Below are 15,278 nucleotides of genomic sequence, written 5' to 3'. Positions count from 1 at the left end.
GTATCAGATTGACAAAATCCTGACCAGCACAACAGGTACCGTCTACAGGTCTCTGCTTCTCTGTCTGCCTTTGAGAGGAGGATGCAGGCGTGGCAAGTGACCATGTCTGGCGGGACCCAGTCACTAGCTCTACCATTCCCATCCTCCTTACAAAGGCAGCTCTGCTGCTGTAAGAGGATGGGTCAGCTGAGTAACCATGACTGTGAATGAGGGGCTGAGTCCTGGTGAGTCTCTGCAGGGAGACACTGGCTCTTGTGTTCAGGATGCAGGGCAGGAGCTGCCGAGCTCCAGGGAGCATGTGAAATGGGCTGTTTTTGTCTTCCTGGGAACTGGATTCTCCTCTTGTTCCGGGAGGTTACATCAGACTGGGTGGCTCTGTCTTTGACTTTGTTATTTACACTCAAAGTGGCTTTTTCCTGGAAGCCTCCAGTCATTACCAGCTACACACTTCTTTATTTTAAGCTGCTGTGTCACAATTCTACTTCCTTTTTCAGAGGTCAGGCTGGAGCCTTAGTGGATTTCATTTTGCACGTTCATCTTCTTTTGCCCTTGTACTGGTGGGCACGGTCCAGATATCACTCCCTGCTACCCGGCCCTCTCCCCAGGCCCTGCCCTTAGCCTTGGCTTCATGCTCCATCTCTCCATCCCCATTCTTAGGTCCTGTCCTCATCCCCATCTCTATCTCCATTCCCATCCCTACCCTTGCCCTCATTCTTCAACCCCATCCCTGGGCCCCAGCCCCATCCTCATCTCACCCTTGTCTTTGAGCCCCTCCCCATCCCATGCCTAGTCTCTGCCTCTGTGTGCCATCTACAATCTTTCCTTGTCCCCAAACCCCAGCCCTGCCACCTGTGGGAACAAAGAGGGACAATAAATTGTCTTCTAAGAATCCCATCATGGGCCTTGGGTGACGAGCTTACCAGAAAAACTATGTGGGGCACCTCGAGAGCCAGGCCAGTGATGCTTCCCAGGGGCTCTGTGACCCTCACAATGCTTTGTGGACCTAGCACCTCAGATGTCCAGAGAACTGAAATAGACCATTCAACACCTAAACCTACCCATTTTAAGCACTGTTAAATGACAATTGGTAACTTGGTCCTTCAGAAGGGAAATGTAGAGAGACACTAGACCTGCACTTCCTGTGATGAAGCTGCTGCTGCTGGTGGTGGTGGTGGTGGTGGTGGTGGTGGTGGTGGTAGTGGTGTTGGTGGTGTTGGTGGTGTTGGTGGTAGTACTGGTGGTGGTGGTAGTGATATAGACTGGTGTGTTTGTCTCTGGTGTTCACAACATCTCACCAAGGAAACTCTCCCTATTCCTGATTCTTGATGTTGACACTGTAGTTCAGATAGTCCAAGGCTATACATGCAGTAAGTATCAGATTCTAGTGTCTGCTGTAACAAGTTACCACAACCCTTGTGGCTTAAAACAACAGAAATTTATTTACCTATAGTTCTGGAGAGCTCAGGTCCAGAATCTAGTTGTATTTGGGGGCTGTATTCTTTTTGGAAGCTCTGGGAGACTGCTGGTTTCTTTCCTCTTCCTGATTCTGGGAGGCTCCTGGCATCCCTTGGCCTGTGGTGGCATCACTGAAGTCTTTGCCTCTGTCTTCCCATCTTCTGCTGTACTTCCCATCTTCTCTGCTCCTTCTTTGTCTTCTTCACCCCACCACTGAGGCTGCATGGACTGCATGTAGAACCCACCAATCCTGGATAATCTCTTGCTCTTAAGAGCTTAACTTCATCATAGCTTCTGCTGTGTGAGGAATACTTAGGACTTCTGGGGATTAAGACCTAAAAATAAACCTATCATGGTGGGACATGCCTGTAACCCCAGCACTTGGGAGGTGGCTCATAAGTTCAAGGTCATCCTTAGCTATAATGCATGCAAAGCCAACCTGGGCTGTGTGAGAGTTTGTCTAGAGGGTATCTTCACCTCAGTCATTCTTTGTGCCTGCCTCTGAGTGACAGGAGGAACCATGATGACAGCTCCTGTGATCCATAGCCCGGAGTGACATAGTCTTGTGGTGGTTTATCCTCTGGAGCCAGACATATCTCCCCTTAGCCCTTTCCTGTGTGCTATTTCTGAACTGGTGTGTGGGTGGATGTTAGAGCCACAGAGTGACGCTGGCTAATAACCATCAGATCAAGCCATCAGAAATGCATCAAGGCCCCAAGACCTACAAATAAATCTATCCTTTGTAGTCCCAGAACCTTGGAGTCTTCCTAAATAAAATAAAATGTGAGATTTCCTAAGTGGTTGTTTCAGCTGCCATTCTAATAGTAAAGCAGACCAACACGAAATGAAGAGAGACTATTGTAGTGCACTAGGAGGAAGAGGGAATTAAGTCATCCTTGTTAAAAAAAAAGTATGGCTATTAAAAGTGAAGTGAGGGCTAGCGAGTTGTCTGACAGTAAAATGCTTGCCACACAAGCGTAAAGACTTGAGTTTGCTCCTGAGAACCCATGTAGATGTAGTGTGCTGGTATGTGCTTGTAAGTCCAGTGTTGGGAAGGCAAAGACAGACAGATCCCTGGGACTTACTGGCCAACTGAATGAACCAACCTGAACGAACCAAGTCTGGCCAATGAAAGGCTGGTCTCTTGGAATGAAAAATGAGGTGGTTTGCAAGCCGCCGAGAGAGAAAGGCATCAGGAGCTATGAACCCTGTGAGGCACAGTAATGGCAGTCTTGGCAAGATCTGACCATGGGTTACCATACCCATGGCATGAATATTTTAGGAGTAACAAACTGCTTTCTGATTGCATTTCAGGTTTACCCCACAGGATCAAACACATGCCTAACACTATAAATCTGAGCAAAACCCATGGCTGGGGAGCTGTTAGGCCTCAAGGGTGAACCTCTACCAGTTTTTGCTGAGCAGATATAGTATCCAACTGCCTTCTAGAGACTTATCTTCCACTGTGGATTAGTGAATCTAATCCTCATCAGAGAAGCATTTTTGCACAATAGATGGATTAATGTAGAAACCCACACTGGTCATCGAGTAGAGAATGGGTGTCTATGGATTAATTATCCACAGCTGGCCCACACTCCTGCAGCTGTACACACGTGACCATGTTCATATAGACACAAAGTTAAATAAAATGAAAATCCACTCCTCAGTAGCACAAACCACATATTAAGCGTTGAATGGCCATATGGCTATGGACAACATCATGGGTAGCATCAATCTGTGTAGTACTTTCGGGAAACTTGCCTCGATACTGCAAGTCTTGTCCCTTCTGTTGAAAACACTGTGAATGTTTTCTTTATGGTCCCATGGAAGCAAATACGCCATTATCCAGAAGGTGTGAGCGTGGCCTTCCGAGGCACCGCTGTTTTCCTCCATGCTTTTCAAGTGTGAATTACAGTGAGAACATTTTGAAATCTTTAAGAAAAAAAGAGACAAAACCAATCACCTGGCCCGGTACATTATGGAGCCAGGCTTAAAGGTAGAGTCTTTCTTGGCCAGCTCTGGATTACTTAAAGCTGTCCAGTCCTGGCTCAATTCTTGTTAAGGGTGAGTCACTCTCAGTTTCTTCATTAAAAGTGGACTCCCTGCTCTGTCTGCTTCTCATGGTTGTGTGTGGTATGTTTATTTGTATGTATATGTATTTACTTGTTTATAGAAAACAGTCTTCTGTAGCCCAGGCTGTCCTTGAACTCCCTCTGCACTACTGATCCTCCTGTCTCTACCTCTGGACTGCTGGGATTACAGACAGGCATGATTGCACTGGCTTATACAGTGCTAAGAGGGTACTCTTCTGACTGAGCCACATCCCCATCCCAGGGTTGGGTGAGATTTAGAAGCAGGGGATGTACAAATTTGGTAACGCCTCAAGTATCTAAAGCTGTGAGATACCAAAGGCCTGAAGAGACAGAGTCCATTTCTGTGACATTGTCAGGGTCTTGGCTGGGGGCAATGCATTGCAGGTGCTGAGGGACACCTCTAGCAACCGAGGGAAGCATTGCTGTCCTCCCACTGTGTGGGCTGAACAATCTAGAAAGGGTCCCAAGCAATGTTCTTTCATTGATTTGGTCAGTACTGTGTCTCACTCACCACTTGTCCGGTACTGTTGTGAGTGAGTAAGGGCTCTGGAAGGCCTGAGCATGGCAAACATGGCTTCAGCAGGTTTTGCCAATTTCCTTCTGTTCACATTCCCTTTACCTTGCTAAACAGAGTATATCTGTAAAGCTAACCACTAAATTCATCCCCTTATTTGTATACTTCCTCCTCCTGAGGGTGACCACCAGGGCCCAGCTACCAAAGTACTGAAGTCCAGAAATCAAAAGCCCCCTTTTAGCTGCCCTAATTAACATGCCCAATCGAAACAAACCAACTCATCCTAACACAGGGTTGCCCTTCTCCCTTTATAAACTGCCATTTTCTACAGATGTGGCCTGTAGACATCTGTCTCCTCTATCCAGAGGCAGTCCTTTGTCCCTCTGCTACAAATACATCTGCCTTGTGCTGAGAACTTGGTCTTGGTGTGTCCCAGGCCATCCTGTCCAGTGAGTGCTTTACAAGTATTTACTCATTAAAGGATTTGCTGACGGTATACACTTTCCTGGGGAGAAAAATCAAGCTTCAGAGGCCACGTACTTTGTCCAAGTTCATACAGTGGGTAAAGGTGGCTGTCTGACTGACTGTCAGAGTCTGCATTTTCTTATGGTGTCCTTTCTCTGTTCCTCCTGTCCCAAACATGTGTGGCCATGGAGTTGATTTTGGTAGTTTACTTATCTCAGGGACATGAGATTTAGATTTTCATATGAAGGCTAGCGACTGATATTTCAAACTCAGTAGCTCTGATTCTAGGGCCCTGTCTCACTGAGTTCAATAGGAAAGTGGGACAAGCTGAGGGACTGGGAAGGTGACTGACCTTGTCACCTGTCAGTGACTTACCTCTAGCTAGCTGTGTGCCCTCAGGTTGGTTACCTAACTTCTCTAACTTAGATGGCATTTTGGGAGGGTCGAATAAGTCACCTTGGTGACAGCGCCCAGTGTCCTATTAGGCAGCTGCCTGTGTTTCATTCATGGTTAACTCCACCTTTGTCTTGAATAACGAGCTAATGCTTGAGTGTTTAGTGGTGAGTGACTCTCGTGGCCTCCTTGGTGCTACAGAATGTCTCAGGTCTGACACTGGGGATTGGATGTTCTAGTTTGTGCTTGATCCTATGTGGGAGACTTTGGATAATTCTTTTTGCTCATTTGCTCCATATGTGTTAGTTCTAAATGGCTGTACTCTCAGGACCCACCTGTCCTGTCATTTCTGACTTGTCATTTCTGGGTCAGGACAAGCCTATGCCTGAAGAGCCAGTGCCATAGCAGGTGTATGTAGGTGGTGCCTGCCAACCTTTCTTCAGGCCCTTGTCCGAAGGTCCCATAGTGTCCTCTCACAGTCTCCATGCAGTTGCTCGTCTCTGTGTGAAGTAGGGATGGTGTGGACCACATACTGTTTTCATCCTGTGTCATTTGAGAAGGGAAGAGTTTCGGGGCTGAAAAACTAGTCAGAAGGAGCTCCTTGCTGTATGTGACCCTTGAGTCAGGGTGTGGGCACTGTGATCATTGTCCTTTGGGTTGAAAATTACCCTTGTTTATAATGGAGCAGGCCAGGTTCCTGAAGCTGTCCCATGTGACAAAGACTGCTTTGGATGTGTGTGAGATGCCCAGATAGCTTAAGAAGGGAGTTCTGGTAGCTGTAGCTGAGGCATGGGGGGGCAGGAGCCTCCTTTTATCCTCTGGCATCTCAGCCCCTAGGAGAAGTTAGGCATGCGTGCAACCCCTGACAATGTGGCTTCTGAAGTTTTCTGCTTCCCTGAGCTAGTGCCCCTGAGTGGGTGGTAGCTTCATTGCCTCCGGTTAAGGTCCTCACAAAGTGAGTTAATATCCGGTAATTACACAGTGAGCTGCACTTCACAGGCCTTTCAAAGCTAGGCCCTGGGATGCATCCTGTCTAAATAGAGAGACCTTTCCTGACAAGTGAAACCTCCTCCAGCCAGTGTCTGGATTCTGAGGGATGCATGGTTTTATTTTGCCTTTCCCTCATCACTGGCATGCACAGATCTTTCCAGATTCTGAGGTGTTTGGGAACCCGTTGTGACCTCCAGAACATAACAGACTTCAGTAACATTTATTGGTAAATTATAATAACTATTGATTTGCTCAGCGCACAGGGTTCCCAGACAGACTCTTCAAGAAAATGAGGCAGGAGTTTGCTTCTACTCCCTTTACAAAGTTACAAAGTTACAAAGGGAACTTGCCATCCTTCTTCTGAAGCTTGGTCTTAGGACTCCAGGGTACATAGGCCCATTGCCAACACTTAGCCACCAGTGCCTCCTCCATGCCTCCCTGTCAAGGTGCATTGTCACTGTCATGGTGCTGGCTGTGGTGTCCCTCACCTGTCCATCAAATGCTGCGGGACTTTTCTTGCCAACCTGCAGGCTGACTCTCGAGGCTAGAATCTTCTTCCTTTTCTTTCCTCATTGGTCTCTTGTCTGATTTATCTGAGTTAACTTGGCCTGAAGTAGCAGAAAAAAAAAAAACAAAAACAAACAACCACTCTCTCAGACAAATCCACTAACCCGTTTCAGGGGAAAGTGCCTTTGGCTGTTTCCTGTTTCTCAGTAGTACTTCTCTCTGCTGAGAGGATTGCAGTGGTTAGTCCAAATGTGCAGAAAGAAGAGCATGGGAGGGAGCTAGCTGTCTCTGAGGCCCAGCAGCTCTGCTGAGCGTGTCAGCTGATCTCATTTCATCCTTCCTTGGTCCTGTCAGCTGGTACATTAGCACCTGAGAACATTATACAGTGTGTGTCTGAAGTCACAGAACTTGGAAGGAGCCGAGTTAATTCTTGAAACCCAGAACCAAAGTTCATTGCCAAGCCATTGGCACCCACCAGAAGCTATAAAGCACCTCGTGATTTGCCACAAGGAGTGAGGTGTGTGTGTGTGTGTGTGTGTGTGTGGTGTATCTGGAACTGGACATTGGACCTGAAGAGCTTAAGGCATGCATACATGCCAAGGGCTCGACTACTGAGTTACATCCCCAGCCCTCTTTTCACTTAAAACAAAGGTTTACTTAATGTATATGTGTGTGCGTGTGTGTGTGTGTGTGTGTGCATGCGTTGCACATGTGCACAGTATCACAGTTGTGGAAGTCAGAGGACCACTTTGGAAGTTGGCTTTCCTTTTATCTCTCATACGGATTGAACTCTGGGTTGTCATGCTTGGTGGCAGGCACTTATACCTGCTGGGTCATCTTGTGAACACTTTTTATAATTGTTTTCTTTTGAGTTGGAGGGGTCTAATTAATTTTTCCAGGTTGACCTTGAACTCACAGTGATATGTATCCTAAGAATGCCTTTGATTTTAGATTTCACCTGCTTTAGCCTTCTTTGTAGCTGAGATTATCGGCCTGTACCTAGTCCTTCTCAGCAGCAAAATTATTGGACCCAACCTTGCAGAATCAGTTCGACTTAGAAGTGCATAGGGCAAAAGGAATATAATTTGATAAAAGAGAGCGAAACTTAGATCATAAACCTGGGAAAGGGAATAAGCAAGACATGAAGCCTGGGGCAGGGTCATGGGACAGATGAATGGGACACGTGTGATAGTCCTATGGCCATCACCCATCACCTTATCATCCCCCAGTACCTCAGTGCTTGAAGCAGATAGGCTCAATAAGCGTTTATTGAATAGACAGGTTCTGGAATAGTCAGTCAGCTTTACCGTAGATTATGTGTCTCTGGAAGGCAGGGTCTGGACCGTACAGATATTGAGCACTTGGCATGTTACAATGGTTAATCCATGTCGAACAGTAAATATGTCCTGATGGACTGAATGAACACATGGCAGGTAAGAAAGAAATGGTGAAATGCTTCTGGGAGAGGAAGCCCTTTGACATGGCTAGTAGGACAGAGGGTAAAAGGTCTTTATTGCCAAGGAAGAGGAGCTTTTACCTTCTTGAGGTATTCACAAAGGCTAGCTTTCTGTTAGGGCTTGGTGTCTAGCTCATGCATAGAGTGCTGGCCTACTATACACTAAACCCATGCCCAACACATACAGACACACACACACAGACAGACACACAGACAGACACACACACATACACTGGACAGATGGATGAGAACTTCAGCCACAGTGTGTCTCTCTCTTCATTGATTTTTAGGATCATTTATCTAGAGAGTCTAGCCAGCATCCTTTAGTTACATGTTTTCAGCCAGGTTCTCAATAAAGGCTGTCTCTCATTTCAGGTGTTGGCTGAGAGTAAGGTTTGAAGACACCCCAGCAGCAGCGTTGAGAGAAGCCTTTCCAGTGGGTGGCCAGAAGCTTCTGGTCCTCAAGACACAGCTCAATCCTCACCTGGACTTATGACCCGCGGCCTTGCTCCCCTCTTGCCCATTGAGTTCCACAAGATGGGCTCCTTCCGCAGGCCTAGACCACGATTTATGAGCTCCCCTGTGCTCAGCGAGCTGCCCCGCTTTCAGGCTGCCCGTCAGGCTCTGCAGCTAAGTTCCAACTCCGCCTGGAACAGGTAAGGGCTTGTGGGACCAACACCACCAGGGAGGGGCTTGGGGTGACCTAGGGGTGGTCTGGGTATCTGCTGCCTCTGAGAGATTTACTCATGACATCTGATCACGGTACCAATGATGAGTGGGGCAAGTACCCCTGTCTTCATACCAAGAAAGTAGCTCATTGTGAGTTCTGACCTGTCAGAGTCGGTTTTACTAGCCTGGGATCATTGGGTTAGAATTTACAGTTACTGTTCATGCTCTCAAACACCCTACACTGGGTGAGTATCTCAGGGTGTAGAGTCTTTCCAGTGACCTCATATCACCTGTTTCCCTTTAGAAAGCTTAGGTGTGTTTCTGTGCAAAACTAAACGGGTGGCATATGCTGCAGTCTCCTTCACCTGAGCCACTGGTGCGTGGGGGAGGAGATGAAGCTTTGGAAGCTGTCTAGCCGAGTTTGTGAACCAAGTCCTAAGCAGATGAGCAAATCAACACTGCCTTGTAAGTTGGAAATCTGTGTTGGACTCTGGGTAAATGAAGGCATTTCTGAACCTCCTGTGTGCCTGGTCATCGGACATACTCAGCTGATGTAGCTCAGAAGGGCTGCCTGGAATGTTCCGGCATTCTGAGGATTATCATCCTTTGTGAAATTCCTCAGCACAGACAATTTTATAGTAAAACTCTCTGCTGATGCTTCCAGCCTTGGTCCTTCAGAATGTGGAGTTGATCCCTGACTGTGGCACTTTAAGAGATGGAACTCTATGCCAGTATATGTCCTTCTCTGGGGCGAAATAAAGGGACAAGGCAGGACCACAGAAAATTCTATTAACAAGGGAGTTATCATTTCTATCTGAGATGGTGGCTTCCTAGTTGTAAGAACTCAGGCAGGGTCAGCTCCTGCTGGCAATAAATGCTTTTTGGATGCTTGCTGAACCCGGTGATGACAGTTCTCAGAGAGCTGTCCATTGGCCCCCTCCATGTGAGCAAGGGGGAGAAGAAGCCCTGGATGACCTCCAAGAGGCCTAGAACTACCTTTGAATTCTTTTGTCTCACCCTTCTCAATACTTCATACTTCTGGAACAGTAAGAAGAGGGAGAGAAGATAGCTGTGTATGCCCTAGGCTTCCTAGCTCTCCTATGACCTTCCCTGTGGGCTGTTTGAAATATGGCCCCCGGAGGCAGATCACCTAACTGGGATGTGTTTCCTTCTCTCTGCAGTGTGCAGACGGCTGTGATCAACGTTTTCAAAGGGGGCGGCTTGCAGAGCAATGAGCTGTATGCACTGAACGAAAGTATCAGGTACTTGGCTGGCCAAAACCAGTGCTGTTTTCCTGTTAGGGGACTTAGGGTCCTCCTCACCTCCCATCCCCTCAGCCCTGCTTGGTCCTTGTCTCTCCTCTGTTTGTTGTTAAATTGCTCTTGTGGTAACTGTTGTTCTGAGACCTTCAGCAGCTAGACTTCGCCTTCTGATATGTTGCCTATGTCCATGTATATAATGCGCTTGTGTTGGCAGTACAGGTTGATGGGTGGGGGCTGGTACAAGTTCTGGAAACATTTATTGAGCTCTGTCTAAGCATTAAGCATTGCATTAGGTATTATGATTTAGTGTTTGGATCCAGACTACTTGAGACTTACTGTTATTAATAAAAGACTTAATAACAAATATTTGAGTATCTCCTTGATAGCCAAGTGCTGGAGCAGACATATGTGAACCTTACATTCCTGGGTTGTTGTTGTCCTCTGTTTGTATGTTTATTTTGAGACAAGCCCATGATGACTTTGAATTTACTGTGTAACTGAGTAATGGCCTTGAATTCCTGATCCTCCTGTCTCTACCTCCGGAGTGTTAGGATTCCAAGTGTGTGCTACCATCCTTGGTTTATAAGATGCTGGGGGATAAAGCCCAGGGCCTCTTGTATAATGGACAGACATTCTGTCAACTGAGCCATATCCCCAGCTCACTCTCATGGAATGTATAGTCGGATGAGAAGATGCTCATTAGTCACCCAACTATGACATCGTTGCTGTGATAAAGTGTGATAATGCGACTTGGTTTTGCTCAGAAGTCCGGGGACAGGAGAGGCGATACTTATGCTATGATCTGAGGGTCCACAGGGATTCGTTGGGGGAAGGGAGCTCCAGGTGGGAGAGTCAGCAAATACACAGGTATCTGTGCTTGCAATAAGCAAGGAACTGAAAGAAACCTAAAGACAGAGGATGCGGGAGGGGAAAGGGGTGGTAGTACAGTTGGATTTGTGTCTTGGTGAAATGACAGCCCCGGCTCAGCTAGGGTTAGGAGGTTGAATTGGCTAGCCTTTTAATTCCTCTCTGGGTATGTTAAATACAGAATATCTAGGCTAAAGACCAGCCCTGCAGTGGGTAGAACAACAAACAAGGCCATTGTTCAGGCCTTGTTTATTTTGAATTAAGGTCTGTGTTAAGGTCAGCTGGGTGTTTAAGAGGTCTGTTTTCATTAAAACCTACACATCACATAAGCAAACAGCTGTGTTACACTTCTCCTATGCACTTGGATTTCATGCCACAATTACATAAATGTGGAAGGAGACAAAAGAGACCATCTAGCTCAAAGCCTCATTTTACAGGGAAGGAAAGTGAGGTCTCAAGAAGGTATGTGTCAGAGGCAAAGCCGGGTTACCAGCCACAGACTAGCAAGAAAGAACCCAGCTTATTCCAAGCACTGAGTTCCCGGCCTTTTCCTGAGGTTTCTTAGTCCCCAGTGGAAGTATAAATAAATAAGCCAGTGGATCAGGAATGTGCTAATTGTTTCTCACCTCAGGAGACAGATCCTGACATTGTACTTCAAAGATCTTTGTGGGCAGCTAGGAAGGTGGGAGCCAACCCTGATGTCACCTGCCCTGAAGCTCAGGGAAGCAAGAAGGCACTGTGTGCCAAGGGGTTTTCTGAATGGTGAGACTCGCTTGAGCATGGAGCGATGCTCCTGCAGTTAAGATTTTTATTTAAAACTTCTTCATATTTTTGTTTCTCTTAAAAATTAGTTCAGACTCTCACAGTATAGCCCTAGCTTTCCTGGAACTCACTCTGTAGACCAAGCTGGCATCTAACCCACAGAGATCTTCCTGCCTCTGTGTCTTGAGTAGTGGAATTAAAGGCATGAGCCATGGTGCCCAGCTCTTTTACATTTAAAAAAAGCTTTTAAATTATCTTTTTTTTTAAAATCAGTGTATCTGACTTTCAAATGTTGGCTTTAAAAGAAATGTAAATTTCTCCAAGCTTTTGGTGCAGACCAAACAAAACACTCTGTTTCCAAGTCTGGCCAAGAAGACACACTAAAGAATGACATTTCTGTTGAGGCAATGTATTGTGTCCTAGACAATTTGAGGCACCCACTGTACACGCATACGTCTGTCTCTTCATTATATAGTTTACATATAAGAAAACCATGCATGAGAGAAAACACATGACCTACCCGTGGTTGCACAACTTTACAGTTGGATCAGGATTTGAACTCCTGTCTGAACAGCTGCATCTGAAAATCCACACTAGTCCGCTTGGGTTGCTGTAATAAGTACCACAGACAGGGTGGCATTAACAACAGAAATTTATTTCTTTATGTTCTGGAGCCTTGAAGTTCAAGGTGCTGACCAGCTCGGTTTCTGGTGATGGCTAGCTTGGGGTCACCACCTCACTATGAGCTCACATGACCTCTTCTTTGTATGTTCAAAGGTAGAAAGCCAGTTTTCTGCGGTCCCTTAGGACACCAATCTGTCTTGAGGATTGTACCCTTAAAAGCCATATAGAGCTGAGCATCTCCCAAAGGCCTGATCATACCATCATGCTGAGTCTCAGGACTTAGACATAGGAATTAAGGGATGGTGGACAGTTCAGCACACAGCCACACCTTGCCCTACTGTACCATGTTGTGGTGTCTGGGAGAAGTTTATTATTGGGAGAACTTATGTTCTCAGCTTTTTTCTGCTTTTGTTTTTGTTCCCCCCACCCAGAGATCCTTGGTGAGCCCATCACTTATTGTGTCCCCCTCACCCCCAAGAAATAGCACCCCTATAGATATTCTGTATAGTTTAGGGGTAGCACTGAAGGTTCTCTGTCTTTAGCCTTGTGGGAAGTACAGTGGTTGGGGTTTGGAACAACAACCCAGGTGTGATTTGAGCCTAGAGTAAGCTGGAACTTTTAGAAAGTAGAGCTTGGCCTCTGTTTGCCTCTGGTACTTTTGCTTTTTGGCTCCTTTAACCTAGTGGCTGGAGTGGAGACAGGATTCCCTTACACAGAGGCATAGAGTACATTTGGGAATGTGAAGCATGTCCCAGGCAGATATGTGACCTGGTGTCTTAGTTACTATTCTGTTGCTGTGAACAGACACTATGATCTAGGCAATGTTTATAAAGAAATACATTTGGGTAGGGGGAGCGTTGCTTACAAATTCAGAGGGTTAGTCCATGAGCGTCATGGGAAGCAGACAGGCCCAGCACTGGAGCAGTAGCTGACAGCTTTGCATCCTGATTCACAAGTAACAGGTGGAGAGACACTGGCCTGGAGTGAGCTTTGGAAACTTCAAAGCCTACCACTAGTTACATACCTCCAACAAGGCCACACCTCTTAATCCTTCCAAACAGTTCTACTGACTGGGGGACCAAACACTCAAACATAGAAACCTATGGAGTTCATTTTCATTCAAAAGACCACACTCAGACATCTCAAATTGCAGAAAGCAAGCCAGCCTACATGCTTCCACATCTGTAAGTGTATGTAGAGACACACAGCTGCCTAGTGACCTCAGTACTGATGTGGATGTGCCGCTCTGCCCACAGTATCAGAGAAGCGGGCTTTGACTCTCCTTTTTCTTCTCCTAAGTTCTGTTTGCAGGCTAGCTCAGTACTTTTAACAGGGTGGAGGGCATAAAGGTGGACAACACAGGAATGTTGAAGACTGAGTTGTCCCCAGGCTCACTCTTCAGTTAATTCTATCAGCCCTACTATGTGGTTTATCAGTTCTAGGCTCAATAGAATGCTTCAGTGTAAGAGAGCCAGACACCACTGGATTCAGAGCCTGGGGAATCCAGACTAGTTAAGCTCTATGAGCTTGGGGAAGCTGCTTAATTTTTCTGTCTGTTTTTCCTTTCATTCAATGTGGGTGATAATAGCACCAGCCTCAAGGCTGTAATCTTGTGTAAGTGTCCTTAGCACAAAGTCTGATACAAAAGGAATGTTCAATGAATGTTAGGCTTTTTCTATGCTCTTACGATGGGTGCTCAGGAATAATGGGGGATAAATGCTGTGAATGAGCCCACAGGGCCAAGTGATGAAGTGTCCTGGGGACAGAACCAGCATGATGACATCTCTCTAGTGTTCTGGATGAGGTAACCTCACTTTGAACTCGAGCTGGATGGGCTGCTCAAAGAGTGTGCTTGGAATTGAAGTTTGGGTGAGGCTGAGTTCTTATAAGGACAGCCAGCTATTTCTTCTTTCTGTGGAGACCAAGTCTAAGAGGAAATGACTCTTGGTTCTCCATTCTATTTAGCCAAGCAGTAAAAAACTTGATAATCACCCAAGTCACCAAGTCCTTAATCCTCTCCCCTGGGTCTCCTTTTTCCCCTCTACCTTCCTGTCTTCTTCACCCTTCCCCCCCTCTTGTGTGTGTGTGTGTCTGTGTGTCTGTGTGTGTGTCTGTGTGTGTGTGTGTCTGTCTGTCTGTTTGTGTACTTTCTGTGTGTGCACAGGTTGAAATAAAGTGTCTTCCTTGGCTGTTTTTCATCTTATTAATTTTATTTATTCCTGTTCTCCTACATGTACCTACATGCACGTGGTCTATCACAGATAGACACAGACACACAGATTAACACACAGAGAGACACACAGATAAACATATAAACACACACACACGTTATGGTTTTCACCTTGGGCTTTTTTTGGAACACTGAACCCAGGACATATCTATTTGACTTAGCTGGCTACCAATGAGATCTAAGAAACTGCTCCGATCCTAGTGGTGGCATTGCAGACTCAAGCCACCATGCTCAGCTCTTTCGTGGGTCTTGGGTTTTGAACTCAGGTCCTCGTGTGTGTGCACATTGCTGACAGCTCTCATGGCTCTCATTCTAGCAGTGTAGTCAGGATGCACCTGGGAGAGATGGATGCTTTAAAGTAGGAGCCAGTGTGCAGGATGCTTAGAAAGCAGGCACGCTTGTGTAACTGGATCTTACAATTCAGTCATTGCAAATGTTAGCCCTTTCTTTTAAGATGTGTCATTGAAGAAAACACTGTCTTTGCAGATAGTCTTTGAAGTTGTACAGGGAAGAACTTTGCTCCAAGTGTGGCCAAGTTCTAAAACATAATATTGAATTTAGAGACAAGTATTTCCAGACCTTAGGAGTAAGTCCATACAAAACAGAGTGGCTGGTTTTCCTCCAAATGAAAGTCTAGGCACCTGTTTTGTCAATATGAAAACCATAAATCAGAATATTTTCTACTTGTAACTGCCTTAGGAAGCAGAACATGACTCGATATCCCCAAAGGCAAGGAGGTGAGCTTTCTGAATAGAATTATTCTGGCCAGATTGCCAGTCCTCACTGTCCACAGCACTGACTCAGCCTGTACACCTTCCTGTCGGAATTCTCTGGAGCCTGGATGTGGTGTTTTAACACTCTAGCTTTGTTCCTGACAGAAGTAGCTGAATCTTGATGTGGCCTGTGCCTGTGCTGCCTGGACACCAACTTTGGAGCTGCCTGCTTTACTTTCAGGCCAACAAGAGTAGAGACTGTGTTGACAACATGGAAT

The 15,278-nt window shown here is 46.2% G+C and overlaps 1 protein-coding gene across 5 annotated transcripts in view; it reads left to right on the top strand.

Annotated features, from left to right (window-relative positions):
* Prr5l (proline rich 5 like) overlaps positions 1 to 15,278 on the top strand; it is a 102,087-nt gene that overhangs the window by 35,863 nt on the left and 50,946 nt on the right. For all 5 annotated transcript variants that reach the window (XM_028767076.1, XM_028767077.1, XM_028767079.1 and 2 more), the window contains exons 2-3: positions 8,249 to 8,529; positions 9,724 to 9,804. In XM_028767076.1, coding sequence (XP_028622909.1) covers positions 8,366 to 8,529; positions 9,724 to 9,804 — 245 coding nt within the window. In that variant the 5' untranslated portion in view covers positions 8,249 to 8,365. The remainder of the gene's footprint in view (positions 1 to 8,248; positions 8,530 to 9,723; positions 9,805 to 15,278) is intronic.

The sequence above is a fragment of the Grammomys surdaster genome, unplaced genomic scaffold (genome assembly GCF_004785775.1).
Source record: "Grammomys surdaster isolate TR1022 unplaced genomic scaffold, NIH_TR_1.0 170, whole genome shotgun sequence".
In the NCBI taxonomy this organism is placed as follows: Eukaryota; Metazoa; Chordata; class Mammalia; order Rodentia; family Muridae; genus Grammomys; species Grammomys surdaster.
Note: the sequence above shows the minus strand (reverse complement) of the source record. Positions and strands in the feature narration are given on the sequence as shown.